The following is a 17227-nucleotide window of genomic DNA, read 5'->3' on the forward strand; positions in this document are numbered from 1 at the left end:
AGCTGTGATACAAGAAGGGCGCTAGTAATGCTAAGAATGGAAAAAGGTTCTTGAAGTGCCCTTTCTCCTCATTTACAGCAGTACAGATCCTCCTCAGCTTACAATGGGTTACATCCCAATAAACCCATCGTAAGTTAAAACATCTTAAGTCAAAAATGCGTTTGCACCTAACCTACCGAACATAATAGCTTAGCCTAGCCTGCCTTAAACATGTTCAGAACACTTACATTAGCCTACAGTTGGGCAAAATAATCTAACACAAAGCCTATTTTATAATAAAGTGTTGAATATCTTATGTAATCTATTGAATACTATACTGTACTTAAAGTGGAAAACAGAATGCTTGTATGGGCACAGAATGGTTGTAAGTGTATCAGTTGTTTACCCTTGTGATGGCGTGGCTGACTGGGAGCTGCAACTAGCTGCCACTGCCTAGCATCACAACAGGACATCATACCAAATAGCCTGGGAAAAGATCAAAGTTCAAAATTAATTTATTAAAAAAAATTAATTTATAGTTTCTACTCGAGGCAGATCACTTTTGCACCATCATAAAGTAAAAAAATCGTAAGTCAAACCATTGTAAGTTGGGACCATCTGTACAAGGGAACACGTGGCTCTTCCCTAAAGCTTGAGCCAAAATTGTTGCTTTTTAAATTTGTTTTTGTTTTTGTTTTTACCTTGTTTCTTGTCTCCTTCCAAGAAGAACTAGACTGGTAGATAGCTACATTCTGTCTACCCTGTATCCCTATCAATCCTTGGTGTATGAATTCACCAGTCCCTTCCTCTTATTTCAGTTTGGGGTTTTTTTGTTTTAAAGTCTTTATTGACTTTGTTACAATATTGCTTTATTGACTTTGTTACAATATTGTCTTGTATTGACTCTGTTACAATATTGCTTTGTTACAACATTGTTTTTTGTTTTGGTTTTTTGGCTGGAGGCATGTGGGATCCTAGCTCCCCAACCAGGGATGGAACCCACACCCCCTGCATTGGAAGACAAAGTCTTAACCACTGGACCGCCAGGGAAGTACCCCCAGTTTGTTTTCTCTCTTATTTTAACCTGAAGAATAACACAACTCTGGAATGTGAAGTCAAGAGGCCCTTAATTTAAGATGGTGAAGGATGAGTGATAACCTACATGAGAAAAGAATCCAAAAAAGAATGCATATATGTATATGTATAACTGAATCACTTTGCTGTACACCTGAAACTAATACAACATTGTAAATCAACTATACTCCAATAAAATTAAGATATTATTTAAAAACAGAAAAAGGATGGTGAAGGATGATTGAAAACAAACTTATGGTTACCAAAGGGGAAATGTCTGGGGCGGGGGAGAGGGGAAGGAGGGTTAAATGAGGAGCTTGGGATTAACATACAGACAATACTATATTTTTTTTTAATAAATTTATTTATTTTTGGCTGTGTTGGGTCTTCGTTGCTGCAAGCGGGCTGTCTCTAGTTGTGGCGAGCGGGGGCTACTCTTCATTGCGGTGCACGTGCTTCTCATTGTGGTGGCTTCTCTTGTTGCAGAGCACAAGCTCTAGGCGCGCGGGCTTCAGTAGTTGTGGCACACGGGCTCGGTAGTTGTGGCTCACAGGCTCTAGAGCGCAGGCTCAGTAGTTGTGGCGCATGGGCTTAGCTGCTCCGCAGCACGTGGGATCTTTCTGGACCAGGGATCGAACCTGTGTCCCCCGCCTTGGCAGGCGGATTCTTAACAACTGCACCACCAGGGAAGTCCCCACACTACTATATGTAAGATAGGTAACCAATAAGGACTTAATGTACAGCACAGGGAACTCTACTCAATATTCTCTGATAACCTATATGAGAAAAGAATCTGAAAAAGAATGAATATATGTATACATATAACTGAATCACTTTGCTGTACACTTGAAACTAACACAACAGTGTAAATCAACTGTACTCCAATAAAAGAAAAGAAAAGGTGGTGAAGGGTGAGATGGATAACAAGGATCATGTTTATAACAGAGTTGTATCCATCCTGGGCTATTGCCATTAAGGGCCTTTGCCCTCCTAAGCTCTCTGTTTTAAATGGCAGAAGACTCCTCTAGTGTTATTACAGACTCCTAGAGTGGGCCCTGTGATACCTCCACATGATTACTCTTCTCTTTTCCTAGAATTTTCTAGGCACACCCCACCAGGTTATGCCCACACACTGATCACCAAAATTATGCTTTGCAACTGCCCTTGCTAGTGCCTCAACCATACCAACATGCCTTGTGGGACTCTGACAGGAGGTGACACCTGTCAATGTTCCTGCCAAAGTCTTCAGATCCTCTCAAGGTTGGGCCCAGGTGTGACAGAAGGATGGAAATGGTGACAGTCTAGTATGGTTAGCAGCAAGTACCATGATATTTGAGTCAGAACTGTTGAATGGAACTGGAGAATCTCCCAGCCCTTCTATCCTTCACCGTCTGGAGTCTGGAGAGGAAAGTGTCTGTTGCAGCATTACTGGGCACTTCCCATGGAGCAAAGAGGAGCACAGACAGGAGGGGGTGCTGCTCAGCTGGCAATAAGCCAGCCAGTGCCACTCCCCAGCTCCCCAGCCACTTGAAAAGCTAAGGGAAGAAGAGCTCTGTCCAGAGCTGAAGGAGGCCAAGAGGCCTGACTTACAGTTCATCAGTCTTTCTCCCTCCCTCTGGCTGCCATTGGCGCTAACTAAAGCTGAAATTTTAGCCACCCGCTCTGTGGGTTGCACACTCCCCCTCCCGTCACTGACCCCAGGCCTGGGCCTGAGCCCAGAGCGTGTGCCGGGAGCAGGGGTGGGGAGGGGGGTGTTGGCCTTGCTGACAAAATCTATTTGGAATTTCTCAAGGTTGTGGTTTGGGGCTTAAGTTTGCCACAGAGTGTGTCTGACGAAAGAAGAGAGAATGCTAGAAAGAGAAAGGGAGCCAAAGAGAGCACAGAGGAAGGAAATAGGGGGAAAACTGAAATACTCCTGCTGTGATTTCATTGGACCTTCTCCTCCCTCTTCCTGAGTGTGAGAAATTCCCATTCTGGATATTCCTTATCATTATTCTCTCTCATATCCTGTGTGTATTCTAGCTGCATCCCTCTCTCCCCAACTATCCCATATATACGTTAGGCTCAGTCAGTGCCTAAAGCCTACCTCCATCAAATTTCCAAATCAAGAATTCTCAGTGCACAAGCAGAAATTCAGGACATAAAGTTTTGCCATAAACTACTGCCCTAAACCAACACCCCTTGCGGTTCTTGCTACCCTGATGCTACCGTCATTTCACCTGATTTTGAGGGTAATTTGGGTAGCAGATAGAGCTATTGCCTAGAGGAGCGAAAAGGACTATTTCTACATCCCCTAGCCAAGGAGATGACCTGATAGAGTCAGCATCTTGCAACTCCATAAATATTCAGTTATTTGTAAAGTTCTAAATTTGTGATGCAGATTCCTTTTCTGAATTGAAAATAATTGTTTCTTTTCTTTTTTTAATAAATTATTTATTGTATATATATATTTTTTAAATTTTGGGCTACGTTGGGTCTTCGTTGCTGTGCACGGGCTTTCTCTAGTTGCGGCGGGGAGCGTTGGGTCTTCATTGTGGTGTGCAGGCTTCTCATCGTGGTGGCTTCTCTTGTTGCGGAGCGGAGCACAGGCTCTAGGCGCACAGGCTTCAGTAGTTGTGGCACACAGCCTCAGTAGTTGTGGCTCGCGGGCTCTATAGCGCAGGCTCAGTAGCTGTGGCACACGGGCTTAGTTGCTCCGCGGCACGTGGGATCTTCCCGGACCAGGGATCGAACCCGTGTCCCCTGCATTGACAGGCGGATTCTCAACCACTGCGCCACCAGGTAAGCCCTAATTGTTTATTTTCAATGATATTGGGCTAGGAATAGAAAGAAATCAGGATTGAAATAAAAGAAATTCTGTTTTCTCTAGTTATGGTTATCTCCTAAAAGATAAAGGCATTGTTTTATTGAGATTAAATGCAGAAGAGCTCTGAATAAGGAAAGACAGACTACATAGGCAAATAATTCAGTGGGAGAGCATGCTGGTTTTTCTGGTTTCCAAAGTAAAAAACTCCAATTTTGAGCGTAGGAATCCTTTATATATGTTTCCCATTAGTCTTGCATCTATCTCCAAGTTCTTTGATTTGGAGCCAGAGAGAAAAGAACCTGCCCTTTTGGGTCCAGGTTCAATGTCGGGACATCTTCAGGACTTGAAAACTCCAGAAAGGAGGTGACCTCATGGTGTGTAGGGTAGGGGTCAAAAACCACAGCCAGAGGACCAAATCTGGTCCCGCAGTCCATTTCTGTGAATTAAGTTTTATTGGACATAGCCATGCCCATTTGCTTATGTATGGTCTATGGCTGCTTTTGAGTAATTATGACAGAGTTGAGTAGTTTCGACGAAGTCCGAAAGCCTAATGTATCTACCACCAAGCCCTTTACAGGGGGGAAAAAAAAAAGCCAACCCCTGTTTTAGGGCAGTGACCAAGGCAAAATTTGGAGTTGAGGCACAGAGAACGTAAATAGGGCCTATGTTTACATCTCTAGTCCCTCACACCTAGAAGTCCCCCCGCCCCGCCCAGGTTTTTCCACACTAAAAGTCGCCAGGTCACCTGCAGACCATCTGAAATCCTTTGTGGAACCAGGCATGATATACAAAAAGTCACTGAGTGTGGGAGGGTAGGAGAAATCACCCGGCAAAGAATCCAGGACTGGGATCCCAAGTGTGGGTAGAAATATCACCATCTGTATTCACTGGTCCAGTAACTTAATTTATTTTTGTTACAAACAAGAACCAAGAACAAGTCTCGGTACAATAAATTATCCATTCCCACCCCCACTGCTGAAGAAAGAAGAAGAGGCTCAGAGAATCTTAGGTAAAATTCTTCCTTTGGAGGGTTCCCTTTAACATCTGAATTGGGGAGACAGCTTCCCTAAGGGCCTAGACAGACAACTTTCAGGGTTTTTGAGTGCCCTGTGCTCTGTCCCTTCCCTAAGAAAAACCTCTCTACAACCATCTCCCATTACTTGCTAAGAGGGGGCCCAGGCTGCAGTAAAGGAGCTTGGGAACAAGCAAATAGGAGAGAGTGGTCTCCTGGATACAGGTCTTATGGCCCCACACAATGCCTAGGGCTATCCCTCAAGAGGAAAGAGTGGTCAAACTATAGGGACTCCCCAGCCAAAAGGAGTGTGAATGAGAGTTAAAGGGACCCCAGGTTGGGTAGAGGGGGGCAATACAGTTCATCTCATCTTAGTCCATTCGGATGTTCGAGGAGCAGAAGAGGGTGACAGCTCCCCCTCAAGGCCCTCCTACTGTGGGGGAGAAGGCCACACATCACAGACTCCACCTGACCCCTACCACCCCCAAAGCTGTTTCTAGGTAGATACTTTGAGCTTCCAGGGGCCAAGATTGACCCTGGATAGAAATCAGAGCAAAAGGCTGCAAGGGTGCCCCTCCCCTTCCCCAGCCCCTCAGTGAGGCTGACCCTCACTTACACACGTTGACCCATTCTGTGACCTTGCACTCATCGCATAGCACGTAGCAGCACCAGTGGAAGCGGCAATGACAGCGCTCAACTCGTGTCTGCCGGAGCACGTTGTGGCCGCGGCCACAGCACAGGCTGCCACAGCCGTCCAGCAGGCGGCTGGTCTTGTTGCAGGCCCGGCCCCGCGTGCCTGGGGAGCCCATGGTGGGGTCTCGCTCACAGAAGTCAGGAGACTTCTCAAAGTAGACCAGTTCTCCTGAGAGGCGACGGGGACGAAGGCGGGGTTGAAAGGCTCCAGAGTTGCGGTTGTGAGTATCAATGAAGATGGCCCGGCCCAGCCGCTCCCTCAAGGCCGCCCCTACCACCCGGAACTCTGGGGCTGACCTCCAGCACGTCTTGAACTGGCAGCTGCCTGATGTGCCATGACACTTGCATTTCCGCTTCAGGTTTTCAGTTACCACCTAGAGCATCAGCAGGGAAGAGGTGAAAGGGGAGGGCAGCAAATGGACAGAGCACAAAGGCACAGGAGAGGGGAGGGAACAGAGGGCACAGACGGACAAATAGAGGCAAGAATGACAAGGAAATATCAGACGAGAAAGGGCACTTCGAGGCTGGCTAATAGCCCATCTCCCTCATGTTATTGTTGCAGAACTGAAGCCAGAGCAGAGTGTAATTTGCCCATCTTCAATAACTAGCTGGCAACAGGACTCAGCTCCAGTTGTCCTGACTCCCAGTCCAGTGCTCTTTCCAGAGTGAGCGCTGCTAAACCAGGGAGTCTCGCACCCCTAAATTTTGTAGGGACGACAGCTATAATAATAGCTACCATGTAATGAGCACCTGTCAAGGACTAGGCACTATTCTGGGTGCTCTATGTGCTAGCTCAGTCTTAATGACACTGTAAGGTAGGTATCATGAGACTCTTTTTACAGATGCAAAACTGAGGCCACCCAGCTGGTGAGTGACAGTCACCCACCACATCCTCTTACTATGCTGTGCCTCCCAAGATCTAGCCGGGCCTCGAAAGCTCGGGAGACGGAGGGCAAGTTGCACACACATACCTGACGCCCCACCCTGTTGTTGTGGATTCGCATTCGTGCCTGGATGTCCCGGGGAGCTTCCCTGGAATCCAAGAAATCCCGAGAGAACTTCTCTCCAAAGTCCATGTCATGGTTACAGCCACCCCATTCCCATGTGTCCTGGGGGCCAGGGCTGGGGCCTGAGCCGGGGCCCGGGCTGGGCAGGGAGTGGGGAAAACTCTTGCCCCGGGACAGTGCCTGCAACTGCAGCAGTTTGGCCCTCAGCCGATCCTGCTCGCCACTGCCCTTCCAGCCGCAGCTGCAGCTCACCAGCTTGCCCAGGCTGCAGGCCGTGGCTACCGCATGCATGACCCCAGCAGCCAGCATGGAGAAGGAAAAAGCGCTCTCTCGGAAACCTGAGGATGAAAAGGTTATGATGGTAGGGGTAAGTCTGACAGGCAGCTGAGAGTAAGGGGGCCAAAGGAAATAAACAGCCACACTCCAATTCCAGAAACTCCTGACTCCTGGTCCTGCCTTTTACCAGCTGAGTAATTTGGGAGCAAGTCACACGGGAAGTAAGGGAACCGAGAGCACAGAGCCTCAGTTTCCTCATCTTTAAAGGGAGAGGATGGTTTGAGATCATTCCTGAGGCCCATTCTTGCTCTGTAAGTCTGGGATTTTCAGGTATGGATGAAAGAGCTAGCCTAAAGGGAAAGACCCCTGGGGTTGAGAGATGACTAAGAGAGAGTCCCTGAGGTCTTTGAAGATGTGTTCACTCAGTTCTACATCTGAAAGCCTTAGAAATTCCCCAGCCCTGCAGGTGGGGTGGGAGCAGAGTCCTTTCATTGTGTGTGTGTGTGTGTGTGTGTGTGTGTGTGTGTGTGTGTGTGTGTGTAATTCAAGGTTATTTTAATCAGTCTTTTAACCAACCTACCCTCCACCACTCCAACATCCCCAAAGTACGGGAGCTGTGGAGCTGTCCTTCCTCTTTCCAGCTTCTAGTTTTATATTTGCCCATTAAGACTAGCCTTTATGTTTATCCTAACCTGCTATTACTCTATAAAACACTGGGAGAGGGAGAGAGGTGTGGGTGATTCTCCCTAAGGTCCTCTTAAAATGTTGGCTTCTTTGTTATGTTTTGGGGGTCACAGAGGCTCAGGATGACAAGCCTTTCCCAGGCTTAGATAGACATGCTTCTCATTTAGGCATCAAAGCCTTCGCCTACACCAGGCCCTGTGGAAATGGAGGGGGTCCCTCACTTCCTTCTAGGCAGGGGCTCTCTGGAGCCCTGAGTGGATGAGAGACAGCCCCTCTCTAGGGGCCAGGCCTCTCCCACCCCGGGACGCAGGGCTCCTGGCCCAGCCTCCCGATCCTCCAGCCCCAGCCCTCCAGGGGGGAAGCTGTCTGCACAAGTCTTGGGAATTCCCCTGAAGATGGTAGCTGCCTATTAACCCTGTGGTCCCCAAAGTATTGCCCCCACCCTTGGGCTGAGCCTGAGATGGATGTTTACTCCTCTAGGGAGTAAACTCCAGCGTGGCCTGGCAAGAGACAGGGCTGCCTCTCAGACCAGGGCCCCCAGACCAGGCCCCGCAGTGACCTGTTCTCCGCCCCTCTAGCCGCTCCTCACCTGCTCAGGTGAGAGCCACCTGGGGCCCTCACAGCACAGAGGAGGGGGATGCTCCCCGACTTCAAAGCCATCAGGGTCTTTGTTCCCACCTTCTGCTCCTGGGAACCCCAGTAATTAGGGGAGTAGGTTTAACCCTTAAACGGTTGGGGGCATCACCCCACCCCCGCTGAGGCTCTGGGGACACCAGCCTGGGCTTGTCCCATGGAGAGGGAGGGACAGAAAACTGGGGGAGGGGAAAAAGGGGGGCATTTGAAGTTTCCAGGGCTGGGGGAATCTCTTGCTCACAGGGGCAGCCCAGATCAGCTGGGCGGAGGCAGGAAAGGGGCGGGGGCGCCTAGGGTAGGGGAGCAGGGACCCAGCTGCCTTGCCGGCAGTGCGCAGGTGGAAGTCAGAAGCACGGGGCCCCAGACGGGTGGCCAGACCCTACTCCGCGCGCGGCTCCGGGGGAAATTCCCGGAGAGGCCCCTCCCGGAGTCGTGAACTCGTCCCTTCCCGCCTCCGCTCGCCTCGGCCTGCCCCCCGCCCCCCAGCCCCGGCGGCGGCACAGACCCGCCCCGTCAGGCTCACCGCGCTTGAGGATGGCGCTGTGATGCGGCAGGCGACCGCCGCCCTCGAGCGCCGAGCAGTTCCAGCGCTGGTCACGCAGCTGGTGCTGACACTCGTGGACCGCGATGTGCAGGCCCTGAAGCGCGGACGCCGTCACGTCGGGGCTGCGCAGGCACAGGCCTAACTGCCGTTTGCTCAGGCCCGACAGCGTCAAGCATACGGTGTTGGCCGTCAGCGGCGGCTCGCCGGGCAGCTTCAGACCCAGAATCTCATTGCTTAGGGCCCTGGGAACCGAGAAGGCATTTGAGGGTCAGTGGTCCAGGCCTCGCGCCCCCTCTGACTCCTCCCGCCCCGCCTCTAGCCCAGGGCTTTCTCTCGTGGGCTGGGTGACAGGGGAACTGCTCACCGACTGCACAAAGCCAGGAACAGGAGACCCGCGAGGCCCGAGGGCGGAGGCCGCGGCCGCGGCTCCTCCCGCATGTCGAATCCCGGGCCCGAAGGCGCCGGTGGGCAGATCGATCAGGGCCTGCGGGACAGGGAGACTTAAGGATGGCTCCGGAATAGGGTGGCTCGCCTAGGCAACCAAAGGATGCTCAACTTCGGGCTCCTAACTCACCAGTGCCACCCCACCGACCGTTCTCACCCCCCTCAAACAAAACAATAAAGATCACGCCTTGATTCCCAGAGTACCTGGGCCCTGGAGGAAGAGTCCCCGCCTAGAAGCTGGGACTTACGCTAGTGCTCTGGAGCCGATCTAGCCAGACACAATGCCTGGCACACAGACACACTCACGTGCAAACAGAGGTAGAGACTCACAAACAGCTCTCCACTACCTTGCCCACCGCTCCCTTTTCAAGGGCCCCAAGACTGGCTTCCCCTGCCCAACACAGCTTCACCATCTCACTGGGCTGCTGGGCAGGACTGAGAGAGGGTTCCCCACCACCCCCAGATGGCAGGGCGGGAGTGGGGGGCTGTCGCCTCCAGGTGCCGTCTAAGGCCAGCAACTTCTCTGAAAAGGGTGGAGAAATGGGCTCCCCATCCCACTCTGCCCGCTTCGGCCCCAGTAGGGAGCGAGGGGAGGCTCCAGGTGCGGCAAAGTCAGGGAGGGGACTTTGGTTCCCTCCTGAAAGGGACCGTGGCGCAAGCTGAGACCTCTTCCTCATCTGCCACCTTTCCTAACTACATGTTCCCCTCCTCCTAGCATCGCCCCTCTGGTCCCCACCAGGTCCCCAGTCTCAGTCCCCACCCCTTTGCTCTCGTTCATTGCCCTCCAAATCTGGGGCCACTCCTTTATTTGCGGTGTCTTTATTTCTGGCGATATCCCTGACTCTCTCCGCATCTCTGTGCCCCCGTGGGCGGATGCGTGTCTGTCTGTCTGACTGCCACTGTGCCCGTCTCGTCCCCGTGTGCGAGTCCCTGCCCTCCCTGCTCTCCCGGTCCCGATTACCTCCAGCTGCTCTCGTGCAGAGTCCGCCACTGGCGCGGTTGGGTAGCCTGGGCTGGGGCTGTTCAAACCGTGGGGAGACTGCGTCGGGTTCTGCCCCCTCGGCAGAGCCGCATTCTTCCAGGGCAGGGCCACTCCTCTTCGCCGCTTCCCCAGCGCCGCCGCGGCCGCCGGGAGGAAGGGAGGGAGGAAGGGAGGGAGTGATCGAGAAAGCTAGCAGGCGGGCGAGCAAAGAACTGGGGGCTCTGGCTCTACTCGCGCCGAGCTCACCGGCGGCTCTGCCGCAGCTGACAGAGCTGCGGCCCCTCCCCGAGCCCGGGGCATCCCCACCCCACTCCTCGCACCCCCCGCCATGACCCGGGGAGCCCAGCCGCTCCCCCTCCTCCCAGCGCACACACACACCCTCTCCCCCGACGCCTGGGTTCAGGCTTGGCCCCGCTGAAGGGGGAGGTGGGCCAGAGTTCCGCTCACCTGCTCTGGGACCGCCCAGGCTGCAAGAAGGGTGCAGTGACCCAGTCTAGGGAGCCAGGACCCTGGTCCCAAGTGGTCATTTCTCTTTGCCTCAGTTTCCCACTGATAGTTGGATGGCTGCAAGGTGCCCTTGAGAAGATGAAGATGGAGCTGAGATCGAGCTTCTGTCGCTGGACAGTCTTGGGTAGAGCCCTCAGAGAGAGCACAGTGCAGGGCAATCGGAGCCGGCAGGAGCAGCTCCCTTCTGGGTGGCTTGGCTTCCGCCCACCTCCGAGCCCTACGCCTGCCCCTTGGGAGGGGTCAGCTCTGGCCTCAGAGTTTGGCTTTAGCAGCGGCTCGGGTAACTCCAGAGATCTTCAGCCTGCCCCAATGCTTCCCCTTAGCTTACAGGCATCCTTGCCAGCAGAGGTCTCCTGCCCTTCCTAGGATCCCGGGTCTGCACTCCGCGTGGCCCATATTCCTGCTCCAGACTCTCAGACTTGCTTCACGTGGAAGGAGGAGGGCCTCGGTATCCCGAGCTGAGCCCGGCTCAAGGACAGCCAGGGAAAGAGCCTGATCCTGGGTTGCAGATACGGAGGCAAACCACCTTAGGGAGCCCCAGTGGCAGCGAAGGGGTTAGGCGCTGCTGCGCTCCTGCCTGACTCACCCTCCCAGCTCTAACCACTGTGGGCTATTTTTGCCAGAGAGGGGCCCCAGGCTTCCCAGCCGCCCCCCGCCCCTGCCAGACCGCAGCCCAAGGCACCGCTGGCCCCGCGCGCCCAAGGCTGGCACGTTGACTCAGAGACAGGCCCCCCGGGGAAGCAGGGCCACGGGGCTGAAACCCACAGCCCCAGTCATCGCTTCCTTGGTACTGGCCATGTAGCTCTGCTGGGCAGCCAGCCTCCAGTCTGTGTGGCTGCAGGTCCTGCCCCGTGCTGCAGGGGGCATTGCTGTCTAGGGGGCGAAGCTGTCTGAGGGAGATTAATGACTTTCATCTGGTAGGAAATGTATTAATCACCTTCCTGTGCCAGGCCTCAAGCAGGCTAGGGAGGTGAAAGCGCCATGGTCCTGACACTGGACAGCTGTGACCACGGAGGGTTGCTTGCTCCCCTCTGCTGTCCTACCTTGGGGGGAGAGGGGAGTATAGGAGAAGGAGCCCTAGAGCTCTTGCCCCTCCTTCCTGTTTAGGGGCCAAGGACCAAACCGTGTATGGCTTTTGAGGCCACCAGAATCTGCACCCTGACTCAGTAGCTTTTGTCCTTACACCTGGATTCGGTGATCCTCACCAGTGTCCTTGTCCTTCTCCCTGGTTGTCAGCCTGGAAGTTTACCTAGGGCCCTGGAAGGGGGGACGAGGTCTCCTATGCCCCTCTTCTCCCACAGGGGGACCTCTTGGACGCTCGTATTTCTCCATGTGTCTCCAGTTTCAGACTGTTCCTTCTTATTCTACCCTTGTTGGGCTGCCGTATAGCCAGGTGCCAAGGAAGGGCCAGGGTCAGAACTACTGCCACAGATTCCAACTTCTTAGTGACCCCAGGGCTCCCCAAGCTGGCCTATCCCAAGTCCAAGGACCCATACTCCTGTTCCCTCTCCCTGCAGAAGCCCAGCTCTGGGACATGAGGCCACAGGCAGGCAGACTGGGTGGCCTGAGCTGGCCCCCAGTGCCCTTGGCCCGACCGGCTGGCCTGAGCACTGACCCGCAGGCGGCTGGAGGGTGGTGTGGCAGGCGGGGCCTGGAGAGGGCTGCGGGTACACACCCATTGCCTAATACCCCAAGCACGCGGCCAGCTCCAGGAAAGGAGAGGGGCGGGAACCAGAGGGACCTTGACAAGGGTTGGGGCCATGACAGCAGGGGGAAAGTGAGGGACTGTCATCGCTTCAGGGAGGGAAATGGGAGCAAACTGATCCCCCTTCCCCTCAATGGGAAGGGTAGGGGGCTGCCTTCCCATCATGGGGATGGACGCACCGAGAGCAATCTGAGAAGGACACTGGGGCCCTATAGGGCGGGGGTCAAAGAAAAGGGAGATTGGGGGATCGAGCAACTGAGGCGTCGGCTAAAGCTGAGTACAGTCTCGAAAGCCTCCTCCTCTTCCTCCCCCTCCTCCCCCCACCCCGTGTTTGCCTTGGCCCAGGGTCCCGGGTGACTCATCTATTGCTGAGCCGCTGATAGGGGCGGCCAGGCCCGGGGAACCCAAATTATAGGCCCTGGAGGGATGGATGCGCCCGCGGCGGCGGTGAGCTCAGCTGCGCTGCCCACCCTCCGCCTCTCACGCCTTCTGCTGCAGCACCGTAGGCCACCACCCGGAGGCACCAGAGGTTCCGCAGCCCGACTACGCTGGACTCCCGAGAACCCCCCCCACACACACACCCAACCTATCTGTGAGATTACCCTCGACAGAACTTTGCCCCCTTCTCTACCAGAGACTGATGCCTTCCCAGCCCAAGGAGACAGTGCCACCTGCTGGTGCTTCAAAGGAAGGTAGGCTCCTCTGCCAATAACCCTCAGCCCTGGCCCCCTGCTTCCTCCCCAGATCCCATCTAGGTAAAGCCTCTCTCCCCTCTGACATATCTCTCTCATTTCTATTTCAAGGGGGGCGGTGGCTTGCTACTAATTTTCTACTTTAAGCCTTTAAAGTTATCCATGGTCAAAAGTGATACAAAGAAAAATAAAGCAGGGTAAAGGAGATAGGTAGTGGAATTAACATTTTATACAGGGGGAGGAAAAGGGAAGCAACAAATTCATGGAGATAGCTGAGGAAGGGCATTCCAGAAGACAGAAAAGCAGGTGCAAAGATCTTGGGACAGACACTTACTTCGTACGTTCAAGGAATTAGCAAGGAGGCCGGTGTGGCTGGAGGGAGGAACCCACAGGGGAGAGAGTGGTAGGCAATGAAGTTAGAGGACAAGGAAGGAGCAAGGTCAGATTATATAGAGCCTTGTAGGCAAAAATAAAGATTTTGCCTTTTCCTTTGAGTGAGATAGGGAATCACTGGAAAATTCTGAGCAGAGAATGAAACGATCTTACTTTGTTTTAGAAAGAATGGCTCTGTGGAAAATAGACTATGGGGCCCAAGGACTGGGGCAGGGAGAGCTGTTAGGAGGTTATTGCAATAGTACAGGAGAGAGATATGATGGTGGCTCTGACCAGTGTTGTAGAAGTGGAATGGTAAGAATGGATCCGATTCTACATATATTTTGAAGACAGAAGGGCAAGACTGTTTTCTTTTCTTTTTTTTACTGATTTGACACAGATTATAAGAAAACAGATGAGTCAAGGATGGCTCTAAGATTCTTGTCCTGAGCGACTGAAAGGATGGAGTTGCGATTTACTGGGATGGGGATGACTGAAAAAAGAGCAGGTGCAAGGGAAGAACTGGGAGTTCAGTTTTGGACATTGTACATTTTGAGGTGTTTATTCAAGTGTTAGATATGCAAGTCCAGAGTTCAGGGCCAGAGATAAAAGTAGGGAGCATGAGACTGGATAGTTCACCAAAGGAGTGAGTGTAGACTGAGAAGAAGCTCCAGATTGAACTGGGGTGCAGTTCAATGAGTTATGTAGAAATTGGGTACAAAGGTGGAACCAGATAAAGAGACTGAGCAGCCAGGGAGGTAGGAACGGTGCTCCAGAAATCGAGAGAGAATATTTCAAGGAGGAAGTGTTCAACTTTGTCTGCTATTCCTAAAAAGTTTGTTAGGATGAGAACTGAGATTTGACTGTAGAGCAAAACGGAGGTCATGGATGATTTTTATAAGGAAATGTAGTGGGTTAGAAGGTGTGATTAGGGTGGTGGAAAGACAGAATAAAGAAAAGAAACCGGCATTGGTGATTAAAGCAACGCTTTTGAGTTCTGCAGTAAAAGACAGCAGAGAGGGGATTCCCTGGTGGCGCAGTGGTTAAGAATCTGCCTGCCAATGCAGGGGACACAGGTTCCAGCCCTGGTCCGAGAAGATCCCACATGTCGCGGAGCAACGAAGCCCGTGCGCCACAGCTACTGAGCCCACGTGCCACAACTACTGAAGCCCGTGCTCTGCAGCAAGAGAAGCCACTGCAATGAGAAGCCCGCACGCCACAATGAGGAGTAACGCCTGCTCTCCACACTAGAGAAAGCCCTTGCACGGCAATGAAGACCCAATGCAGCCAAAAATAAATATATATATATATATATATAAAGACAGCAGAGAAATGGGGCAACGTTGGGTGGTAATGTGAAGTCAAACAAAGTTCTGGGGTTTTTTAGATGGGAGACATTACAGCATATTTGTATGCTGATGGGTATGATCCAGTAGCTAGGTAAACCGATGACGCAGGAAAGAAGGAGAGGACGATTGATAGAGCGACGATTTGATCTAAATAGGAATTTGGGCCAGGTCATACAGAGTGTGACCAGACCTAGAGCCCTCCCACTCTTCCCCACTATTCCTGGTGGGTGGAATGGTGGAACAAAGGATACTGAATCCTTCTTTCCTCTCTTCCCACCTCTGCTTGTCACCAGTGGCCACAGACAGGACTGCCCTGTCTTCGAGCCCAGCTCCCTCCTCCATGATGTTTTATCAACCCACCAAGCCAAAAGATGTGACCCAGGCCCCAGTGGGAAGGAAATCCTAAGGGACAAAGGACAGGCTGCCCATGGTACACTGTCTATTTACTTGAGCCATCTGTGCTGGGTGGCCTCTGCAGAGGCCACTGGCTTTTAGACCTGTGGAAGATGCTGGGCCAGTACACCTTGTCCCTCAGGGTCAAATCCTTGGAGGGGACAAGCATGCTGGACTGGGCAAAGGGCCTGGAAAATACATTCCCCTCAAAAATAACCTCCATCAGGCTTCATTTGTGTTAATATGCATCTCTTTTACAATGCAAGTGCCCCAGGAAGATTAATTAAACTTATCAAGCATTTATTTCTTAGAGTGATTTCCCTGCATTGGAGGGGAAGCCTGATCATTTCTGGGACTTGGAACACTTTAGGATCAGGCCTGGGTATATTGCTCAGTCAAAAAGCATCCGAAAGGCAGAGGAGAGGGAAAAGAGAGGATCAAAAAGGGAGGCAATCAGCTCGGTGCTTTGTGACCACCTAGAGTTGTGGGGTAGGGAGGGTGGGAGGGAGACGCAAGAGGGAGGAGATAAGGGTATATAGGTATATGTATAGCTGATTCACTTTGTTATAAAGCAGAAACTAACACAACACTGTAAAGCAATTATACTCCAATAAAGATGTTAAAAAAAAAAAAGGGAGCGACTTCCCTGGTGGTCCAGTGGTTAAGACTCCACGCTCCACATGTAGGGGCCCAGGTTCGATCCCTAGTCAGGGAACTAGATCCCACATGCTGCAACTAAGACCTGGTACAGCCAAACAAATAAATAATTTTTTTTTAAAAAAAAAGGAGAGGCAGGAAGATCCTAAAGACCATTTTTCTTTATCTGCCAATTTCAGGAAGAGCTCCCAGCCTGCTATTGCTGCACAGTCACAAGCAGCCAGTAAGGTGGAAAGAGCATGGGCTTTGAGTCAAAACAGTCTGGGTTTTAACCTGGCTCTACCGTTTATTCCCTCGTTAGCTACGTGGCCCTTGGATAACTGCCCAATGTAGTTTTTCCTCGGTAAAATGGAGAGACAGGAGAGACCTAAAGGAGGAGATCCTCCGTCTTCCAGGGGCCACCTGTGTGTGGTGGTGGGGCATGAGAACCAGGCTGGCAGTGCCCCCTATGCCCCATATAGGGAACAGCTGCCACTTCTTCGATAGGAGGCAGAGGTGGCCTTGAGGCTGAGATGGAGTCCTAGGAGGAGGGACTCCCAGGACTCGTAGAGATGGTCGCAGGTGCTCTAGGTAACCTGGCACGGTGAGAGTGAAGAGAGCCAGAGTCTGGGGGGGAGAAGACAGAAACCTGGCAGAAAAATTCAGAAAGAAGCAGAAACTTGGAGACACAAGTTCCCTCTTCTGGGTTCAGTTTAGCCAGCAGCCCTTCTCTTCCCAGCCCCTCCATGTACACCCCTGACATCTGCTCCACTGCCCTTCCTTTCTGAGCCTAGTCCTTAGAGACACTGCCACTCATCCATCTTGATACCACCTTGGTTACAGGCGTAGTCCCCCTCCCCCAGTGACATGCACAGGCTGACACATGCCACAGGGTGACACACTATAGGATGGCATGAGGTACGCCGGGTGAGAGTGACACACCTATGCATATTTAATCGCCCACTCAACCGCCCACCTCCGCACACAGTTCCAGACACTCTTTGTTCCTCGGCCAACCTTCTGGGTCTCTCCTGACGTAGCTGCCACCTCCTTCCCGACACCTAGGAGATGATGCACTGCCCCAGGTGGTGACAAGACGACTAGATGACCCTTTCTGACCTGAGCTAAGTTCCAAGATTCCTGGGAAAGGCTCCTCACATCCCTCTTCTGAACATGGATTTTCTGTGCACAAGGACACCCGTGAGTGTGCGCTCTCAGAACACACTCACACATATTCTCACCCGGAGTCTCATTTGCACTGTCCCACTTTAGCGCGCACACACGCAGCCACTTGTGCACTCCTTCCAGCCCACCTCACAAGCACAGACTGCCGCTGCCTCAGGTCCCTCTCCATGGTGGGGCTCTGTGTGGTCAGCGCATCCCCCAACCCACCCCTGGGACTTCCCTGACCACAGCCCCAGCCCCACCCCAGTCTCCCC

The 17227-nt window shown here is 52.6% G+C and overlaps 1 protein-coding gene across 1 annotated transcript; it reads right to left on the minus strand.

Moving 5' to 3' along the window:
* Positions 1-5479: 5479 nt before the first annotated feature.
* On the minus strand, positions 5480-9161 carry WNT10B (Wnt family member 10B; the record flags this gene model as incomplete). The annotated part of the gene is made up of 4 exons (XM_082665038.1): positions 9073-9161; positions 8688-8950; positions 6536-6909; positions 5480-5938 (listed from the first exon to the last, which is right to left on the minus strand). The coding sequence occupies exons 1-4, from the start codon at positions 9144-9146 to the stop codon at positions 5480-5482; spliced, it is 1170 nt and encodes a 389-aa protein (XP_082521164.1). The 5' UTR covers positions 9147-9161.
* Positions 9162-17227: the final 8066 nt, after the last annotated feature.

The sequence above is a fragment of the Grampus griseus genome (genome assembly GCF_964374135.1).
Source record: "Grampus griseus genome assembly, chromosome: 11".
Taxonomy (NCBI): domain Eukaryota; kingdom Metazoa; phylum Chordata; class Mammalia; order Artiodactyla; family Delphinidae; genus Grampus; species Grampus griseus.